At 37.1% G+C, this 9373-nt stretch overlaps 1 protein-coding gene across 2 annotated transcripts; it reads left to right on the forward strand.

The window, feature by feature from the left end:
- Nucleotides 1-2904: 2904 nt before the first annotated feature.
- Nucleotides 2905-8683, forward strand: LOC110199603 (olfactory receptor 8K1-like). Of its 2 annotated transcripts, XM_020974475.1 has the most exons (2): nucleotides 2914-3840; nucleotides 8666-8683. In XM_020974475.1, the coding sequence occupies exons 1-2, from the start codon at nucleotides 2914-2916 to the stop codon at nucleotides 8681-8683; spliced, it is 945 nt and encodes a 314-aa protein (XP_020830134.1). The 2 variants fall into 2 exon arrangements, with proteins under 2 accessions (XP_020830133.1, XP_020830134.1); XM_020974474.2 differs by lacking the exon at nucleotides 8666-8683 and having other exon boundaries at nucleotides 2905-3861.
- The last annotated feature ends 690 nt before the right edge of the window (nucleotides 8684-9373 follow it).

Consider the following 9373-nt stretch of genomic DNA (forward strand, 5'->3'; position numbering starts at 1 on the left):
CCTTGCTGATTCTAGCCCAACATGAGGTAAGCTGCCAAAACCCTACAGCTTCCAAATGCCAACATAACAGGGGGCCGAGCACACAAAGCCAGTAACCAAAACCTAGGCTCCCAACACAAGAAGCTTGGGTCAGTGCTCTCTGTTCCCCAGTAGGAGACTTCAATCTCTTTAAAAGCCAGGGAATAAAGAACCCATGAGTAAAAAGAAGCTTACCACAGATTCACATTATGAGAAGAGTGAAGATCCAGACAGAAATTCTGAAGAGGACAACATTGTCAACAAACCCACATCTGCAACATCAAAAGAGAATATGAACTCGTCTGAAGCCCAAAAAGCCTTCTTTAAAGAGCTCAAGAAGGATTTTAAACATCTAATGAGAGAGGTATCAGAGTTGTTAAAAAATACAATTGGCCAATTGGAAAAAAAGTACACTGAAGAAAACAAGTCCCTAAAAAACACAATTGGCAAACTGGAAAAAAAGTACACTGAAGAAAACAAATCTCTTAAAAATACAATTGGCCAATTGGAGAAGGAAGTACAAAAACTAACAGAAGAAAACAATCTGTTAAAAATTAGAATCGGACAAATGGAAACTAATGATTCTATGAGAGAGCAAGAATCAGTCAAACAGAAACAAAAAAATGAAAAAATGGATGAAAACTTAAAGTACCTCATTGGCAAAACAAACAACCTGGGAAATCAATCCATGGGAGACAATTTAAAAATCATTGGACTACCTGAAAATCATGATGAAAAAAACAGCCTGGACAGTATCTTTCAGGAAATCATAAAGGAAAACTGCCCTGAAGTCCAGAACCAGAAGGTAAAATAACTATAGAAAGAATCCACTGTTCACCACCTGGAAGAGATCCCAAATTGACAAGGCCAAGGAATATAATAGCAAAATTCCAAAATTACCAGATGAAAGAGAAGGTGCTGCAAGCAGCCAGAAAGAAACAATTTAAATGTCATGGAACCACAGTCAGGATTACACAGGACCTTTGCAGCTTCTACATTAAAAGACAACAGGCCGTGGAACATGATATTTCATAAGGCAAAGGACTGCAGCCAAGGATCAACTACCCAGCAAAAAATGAGTATGATTTTTCAAGGGAGAAGATGAATATTCAAAGAAATAAGGGACTTCTAAACCTTCCTCACTAAAAGACCAGAGCTCAACAAAAAATTTGATCTTCAATTCCAAGATTCAAGAAAGATATAAAAAGGTGAATGGGACAGAAAGATACAAAATGTTGTTAATAAGGGCAGACTGTTTACAACCCTGAAAGGGAAGATGACAAGCAACTCTTGAGAACTGTATTGTTATTACACCATGTTAAAGGAGTATACCTAAAGGGGGTGGATATTAGTTGACTTTGATGTAATGATAAAAAAAAAAATCTAATCAAGTGGATTAAGTAAGTGGATCGATCTGATCTTAGAAAATGTACTGAGAAAGGAGGAGGCAGACAAGGGTAAATTACATTACAGGAACACAGAAATTCCTATTACAATAGAGGGAAAGAAGGGAGGGGGGTGAGCATTGTTTGAACCTTATTCTCATCAGATTTGGCTCAGGAAGGGAATAACATAGTCAGTTAGGTATAGAAATCTAACTTGCCCTATGGGCAGTAGGAGGGAAAAAGGGAAATAAAAGGGAGGGGGGATGGAAGGGAGGGAAAAAGCAGTAAGGGCAAAGACAAGAATAGGGAAAGGGATATAGAAGGGAGGAGAGTTTTCCAGTGCTTCAGGGACATGCCCTCAATGGGACTTAGAAACCATAAAGTCTCCCTCAAGCAGTTGGCAGGGGTGAAAACATGAGAAAGACACAGAAGATTCTACCTTCCAGTGAGCAGGTAACATTATTATTATTTTTTGTGATCTCAGTACAGCATTTTTAATTTAGGGGCCATGTTGTAAATTCACTCAAATTAAAACTCCATGCAATGATTCATAAAAAAAAAAAACTACCAGATCGCAAGGCATAGTTCTGAACAATGACAAAATTGTTTTTCTGCAAACAGAGAAATCAAACAGATTTTGTCAAGGAATACTGATCACTAGTAATACATGAGAATCCAGTTGTCCTTGAGAAACATGCTGTGCAAATGGACTTCATCCAAAGAATGATTTTAATATAAAATTTGAAAACTGGATATGTCTGACAGTTGAGGCATTAAAACATTAAAATTGCAGGCTTAGATCACCTTCATAATCCAGGCAGCAAAATATATCTCAGGCAAGGTGACAGAGAGGTAATGCCACAGAGAGTTCGGTTATCCAGGTTGTCTTCTTAGAAGACATACTCTGAATGTTTACAGGAGATGGAGAAATGAAGAAATATTGGACCTTTAAACTCAATGGTTTAGGACACAGTCATGACAGAAATTCCACTTCTGCACACTATTTTTGCAACATATAATCTTAGGAAGTAGCCTAGACTACCATGATGGTACAAGACTATCACAGGGTCATAAATTCATGTGTTGGATATGATTCTTAAACCATGGTCTTCTTGGATTCAAGGCCAACACAATTCTTGTTAAACCACAGTAACTCCATTAGTGATTCTCATATATTCTACCTTTCTATAATATCTCATTACGTTCCTCCTACATGCTGATTAGTTTAAATATTTTAAAAGTGACTCACTATAGTGTCCTGTCATAAATCCTGGCATTAAAGAACTTCACAATTAACTCCTAATTTTGTGTAACATAACTGCAATTTCTTTCTTCTTGGTGACAAGATGTTGTTAAGATATTATGTGATATAATAATAGAAACGTAATCTGATTGGGTGGGAAAGTTCCAGTTCATTTTATCTAAGACATTTCTGCCAATTAACTTTCCGTCTCTGCAAACAGTACTCAAAGAACTTTTCTTCCCTTTCTTTTTAGATTATGTTCCTGAGATGGAAGAAATGATCAAGTTGAATGAAACCACAGAGAGCCAGGTGACTGAATTCATTCTCATTGGCCTCACAAACCATCCAGAGCTGCAGGGCCCTCTCTTTGTTGTGTTTTTCCTCAACTACATGGCCACAGCTCTGGGGAATCTAGGTCTGATCATCCTAACCAGTATTGATTCCCACCTCCAAACCCCCATGTACTTTTTTCTCAGGCACCTGGCATTTATAGATCTTGGTTATTCCACAGCTATTGGGCCAAAAATGCTGATCAGTTTCATAGTTGAAAAAAATACCATTTCCTTCGACGGATGTGTAACACAGCTATTTTTCTTTCAGATATTTATTACCAGTGAAGTTTTTATCCTTTCAGCCATGGCCTATGACCGCTATGTGGCTATCTGTAAGCCCCTCCTCTACATGGTCATCATGTCAGACACAGTATGTTGGATCTTGGTGGCTATTTCATACCTCTGTAGCACCATAGTATCCCTATTGATCACAATAAAGCTTTTAAGATCATCTTTCTGCAAATCAAATATATTAAAGCATTTCTACTGTGACAGTCTCCCTCTGTTGTCCATTACATGCTCAGACACAAGAGAGATTGAACTAATCATTATGACCTTTGCTGCCTTTAGTTTGGTTTCTTCCCTCTTGATTATCTTTATCTCCTACATGCTCATTCTGGTGGCCATCCTCAGGATGAACTCTTCAGAGGGCAGGTACAAAGCCTTCTCCACCTGTAGCTCTCACCTCACAGGGGTGGTTGTATTCTATGGGACACTTCTCTTCATGTACCTGCAGCCCCAATCTAGCCATTCCTTTGATACAGATAAGATGGCCTCCGTGTTTTACACTCTGGTCATCCCCATGCTGAACCCACTGATATACAGTTTGAGGAACAAAGAGGTGAAAGGTGCTTTGAAAAGAGTCTTTCAAAAATTGGTGTAAGCCTTCTCTTTAATGTCCAAGGTAGTGTTTGATTCCACTGTATTATTAAAAGCAATAAATTTCTGCTTGATTTCTTAGTCAAACTTTTCCCAGTTTTCTCTCTTTTTCTATAAAAATATTTCTACCAATATGCAATCAGAAGATTATTTTTGTTTGTTTGTATTTAATTATCAACCTCCAGTGAATCATAGTTTTGTGCATCTGTGGATTGAAGGGATCTAAGAAAGGACTTAGAGAATACTACCTCTGTTAAATTCTATATTTTATTTAGCACTGAGATCAGCAGGCCGCCTTGGGCTGAAGTTTTCTTGTGTGGCAGAATCAATCTATTTACAAGGAAAGCATGGAGCAGACGCAGAAGAATAAAAAAAAAATATTTCTTGCTGATAATGCATTTACATTTTACTAAGGGAAACAACATATCAAAAAGAGTCTTGTCACTCGCCACCATTGTCATTCTCCTTTCAAATATCTCTAATTGTTAAGAAGTTCATACTTACCATAACTTCAGTTTCCCCTCTCTAACTTCTGTCACTGCTTCTGGTCTCAGTAACCAAGAGGAACAAGTCTATCTCTTCTTCTTTTTGGCCGTCATTCCAACACATGAGGAAAGCTTCCATACCCTCTGCAACCTTCGGACCAAATTCTTCTATTCTTGTGCTGGAATGGAAAGAATAATGGCTTGTAGACGGTATCCCAAAAGTTTCAGTGCACTTTTAAGTTTCTAAAACTTAAAATGTACTGCAACTTTATGGACAGTCTCTACTGTGAGAGTACCTGTGGACAAATACCAAGTCTGTATCTGTGCCCTGTGATATTCTGGGCAGTAAGTTCATCCTACTGGCTCTTACTCATTTGTGAAATCTTCAGATTTGATAAGGTAAACTTTAAGGTCCATTTCATATCAAAATCTATGATGCCATGAACGTATTCTTTGCAGTAACATAAGTCTCTTAAACCATTCCTCACAAGTCAGTCACTTCTCTTTGTTCAGTTTTGAGGTTGCCTCCCTGTTCTCCCTGTAGCTTATCAATGTCTGTTCTGAACTCTCGCAGTGAAAATTGAACGCAATGTTCCGTATGTTGTCCAGACAAGGCAAAATGCAACCAGACTATCAGATCCTATGCTTCGATGCCATGCCTTTCTTAATGGAGTTTACATTAGCTTTCTTAGTTGATACATAATGTCTTAAACTCATATTGGAATTGTTGTTGTTCAGTCTATTTTCAGTCATGTCCAACTTTTTGTGAACCCATTTGAGGTTTTCTTGTCACAGATAATGGAGTAGTTTGCCATTTCCTTTTCCAGGTCACTTTACAGGTGAGAGAACAAGACTGCTTTGCCTGGGGTCACACCACTGATAAGTGTGTGACACCAGATTTGAACTTAAGAAGATGAGTCTTCCTGACTGCAGATATGGCATTCTATTCACTGCACCATGTAGCAGCTTAGATGACCTTAGAGGTCACTTAAGTCCAATGCCTTCATTTGATGGTAGAATCCATTAAAAACTCCAGGTGTTTTTCAAAGTAATGCCTTCTTGTTTGCATGAACAGACTCCAAAATCTGAAATGAGTTTAGAAACAAATTTATTTCATCATTTGGTAGTTGAGAGTGATTAGAAAAGTGTGGCTCCCTCCTGTCTAGGCTCTGGAAGGTTTGTATTATGTAAGATTTAGACAAGTTTGGCTTTCCATGAACTACATTTATGCCATAATTCAAGAGAATTCAAAACACAAACTTAGGTAGACTCATCAAAAGTCCTGGGTGTATATAATCACAAACAAGAATGCTTTCAGTGAATCCAGGACCAGAGCAGACCAAAAATACTTTGTAGCCAACTCCAGCATTTCTAGAGAGTTACTGTGGTTAGGTAGCATTTTTAGTATGGACAACATATAATCACATAAAGTTAAATTAAAACACTATTGTATTATTATATTATATTTAACACTATTATATGTGTAATAGTGTTTAAATAAATATATGAAAAAAAATATATATATATATTTCCCCTGAGCAATGTAATATTTTTCCCACAGCCTAAAAACCCATACATTTCTTAGCGTTCACTTAAGTTGTTTTTTAAACTAATTCAAATGTAAGTCTTTACATTGGTCCCAATTGAATCCCTTTATGTTGTTAATCTGATTTTAGTGTTTCACAGGCTTAAGAACTGCTAGAAGAGGGGCAGCTAGGTGGCACAGTGGATAGACCACCAGCCCTGAAGTCAGGAGGACCTGAGTTAAAATCTGGCCTCAGACCAAACACTTGACACGTACTAGCTGTGTGACTTTGGGCAAGTCACTTAACCCTGATTGCCTAAAAAAAAAAAAAAATTAAAAACAATTAAAAAAAAGAGAAAGAACTGCTAGGGGAAAGTTCTTTGCTTGTATGGGGAAAGAGTCTGAGTGACAGGACCTCTCCAGAGGTGTTACTGGCTGATTAGGTAAGATAGTACCTGGCTGATAAATAACTTCTTCCGGAATTTTCTCTTCCTTCTCCTTCCAATCTCTACTCGAAGAAGAAGACGTGCTGCTCCCTTTTAATCATCATCACAGCCTCTCCTGCAGTTGTCCTCAATGAGAAAGGACTTGAGGAAAGAATGTTAATGAGATACACTGGGGAAGGATCTGTACATACTGACTTAAATAGGAGTATATGAAGTCATGAGACATGAAGGCCCTATGAAATTTCCTAACGATTTCTTGTGAAATGAGTTAAAAAATAAATTACTGACAATTGTTTCTTCCTAAACCCTATGCTTTTGTTCAGGATGAGTGCTGCACCCAGATCTTGCAACACATGATTTCTCTTGGTGTGATTGGAAAACAGAATCTGAACATTAATAAGAGTTTCATTACTATAATATAGGATAACATGGACTTTATAGAAGCTTCAATGATTTTCCAGCTTTATTTTCATTTCTGTTTAAAAAAATTAACTGACAAATCTGTTGTTCAGTAGTAACACATCTCAGGAGTTCTCTGGCCCTATGAGTGATAACAGAGGCAGAGAATGCCCTCTTCTAATGGTATGCTTACAGGGGTAAAGGAGTCTTAGGGGAAGTTCCATTTTGTTTTGCTTTGTGTTAATTATCTAATGTTTCTTCTTAAATAGATTGTTTCAGTATAGTGGGAAAATGTGCTTTCATTTCACACACATTAAGATTGCTATAAGAATTTCAACAAGAATAAATGTGTGGATAATTGCTGACACTGATAGAGTTTATAAACATTATCTCATTGAAACTCCACAGGAACCCTCTGAGATAGGTAAAATATATATTTTAACAGTTTTAAAGATGAGGAAACTGAAACTTAAAGAATTTATGTACTTTTATGAGCTTATCTAGCCCATAAATGTTGTATACAAGATCGAAAACAAATCTTCCTGATTACAAGTCCAACACTCTGTATTTTATCCCCTACCTCAGAACGTTTCTCAACTCAGGACAATCAAATCACTTAGTATCATCATCCTCATCCTCATCATCAAATACACATTTCACTAACTATTATTCCTATATTCATCTCATGGAAAGAATATACACGTACAGAAATATCAGGCTCTGTCTCATACCATTTTAAGGTATTTGTGAAAGTCGTAGTGAAAATGTAAGGGAAGTGAATGTGTTGCTTCTGGACAGTGTTGGAATTTAAAATCATGCAAGAAGAAACCAAACGCATACATTTATTTGGAAGTCTACATTAATGCAACAAAAGATCAATAAACATTGATTAAACATGTATGCTAAGTTCCAGCCACTGTGCTAAATAATGGGGTTACAAAAAAGGCAAGAGAGAATCTCTGCGCTAAAGGAACTTAGAATTTCCTTATGGAGGCAACATGCAAGCAAATGTATTCAAGGCCATCTGCATACAAAATAAATAGGAAATTATTATAGGGAAACACTGGAATTAAGGGCATTTAGGAAGGCTTCCTGTGCAAATTAGGAATTTGGTTGGGACTTAAAGGAAGCCAGGGAGGTCAGTAGGCAAAGAGTTAGAGAGAAGGTGTCCCAGATATGGAGGAATAACCAGAGAGACTGCCAGAACTAAAAGATTGAGGCGTTTTTGTTTTTGGTTTTTGATCTGCCATCACTCCAGGGTCATTGGATTATAGAGTACAGACAGAGAATATTTTTTAAACAGACTAGAAGTTTAGCAGGGAAATAGTTTATGAATGGTTTCAGAGTTACTGAATCCAAAATGTTCTGACAAAAGGGAAAACCAGTACAGGAGTAAATATTGGGTCCCAAAATCAATTTGAATGAATGAAAACATAATTTTAAAATATTCACTCTATATAAATCCCTGGGACGCAAATACAAGTAAAAATCAATCAGTACACTCAAGGAATCCACATATTAATAGATGGAGACAATACATGAAGAATGTTTCAGGTATAAGTCAAATGAATAGAGCCTGTGGTCCTTCAGTTACAGCAGGATAGGAAAATGCATTTCATTTTCAGATCAATGTCATTTTCATATCTCTTTCTTATGTTGAATCATAGTATTAAGAAGGTTAGTAGTAGATACAATTCACCTTTGGGTCGATAGTTGTGACTTAAAACATACAAAAGTTAATGCCAGGTTACATCTCCATGGGAGTTGCTTCTTTGGATGATGGCAGCAAGGGATGGTCTAGAAACTTCATTGGTTCTTAGGGACTACCACTACGGCAAGTGCTCTTCTGTTTTCATACGCACTGTTAGAAAGTGTTTCTCAAAGTATAGTCACAGTGATAAGAAATGTTGGCCTATTATACACAATGATCAATGTGCTCAGTGATAGCTTTAGGTATTGGGCTCGAAGTAGCGCTTGCTGTCTGTGTACTAGATCAGAAAATTAGACTAAACACACACATATGTATATGAATATATTTGCATATGTATATACACATATATATATCTAGATACATGTATATTACGGGAAGATAAATGTATATATGTACATATATGTGTGTAGAGAGAAAGAGACATATAGACATGCACACATACACACACAAACGCACGCACACACACACACACACACACACACACACACACATATACACTCAAACCATTTTCTCAACCAGCAGCCAGCCTAGATCTTCCAATGTAGTACTGAGCTAAATGTATTTTCTGACCTTCTGACTCAGCCATGCCATTGAAGTTGTGTCCTCAGACATGAGACCTCTGACTTGGACACGTGGTATTAATAGAAAATCTCTACCATGCCCAGGGCACATATGTTGGAGGCATTCCCACTATATTCATGACTTGGGAATCTTATACAATATATTTTTCCTACCTATCAAAAAGTTGTGGTTATGGTTAAGTATTGAGATGTAAATCCAGATTAAAGTGACTCCATCATATCAAATACCAGGGGAATGTGAAGTACATATGGATTGAGGAGAGTATTCTGACTTAATTGTCATATAACATCTGAATAATGAGGAAGGTGTCTTCTAACCTGTTGTCAGTTTCTTTGAATAATAATAATACCTAAGGCTCCATGACTCCC

Source organism: Phascolarctos cinereus, unplaced genomic scaffold, assembly GCF_003287225.1.
Source record: "Phascolarctos cinereus isolate Bilbo 61053 unplaced genomic scaffold, phaCin_HiC Scaffold_9;HRSCAF=440, whole genome shotgun sequence".
Taxonomy (NCBI): domain Eukaryota; kingdom Metazoa; phylum Chordata; class Mammalia; order Diprotodontia; family Phascolarctidae; genus Phascolarctos; species Phascolarctos cinereus.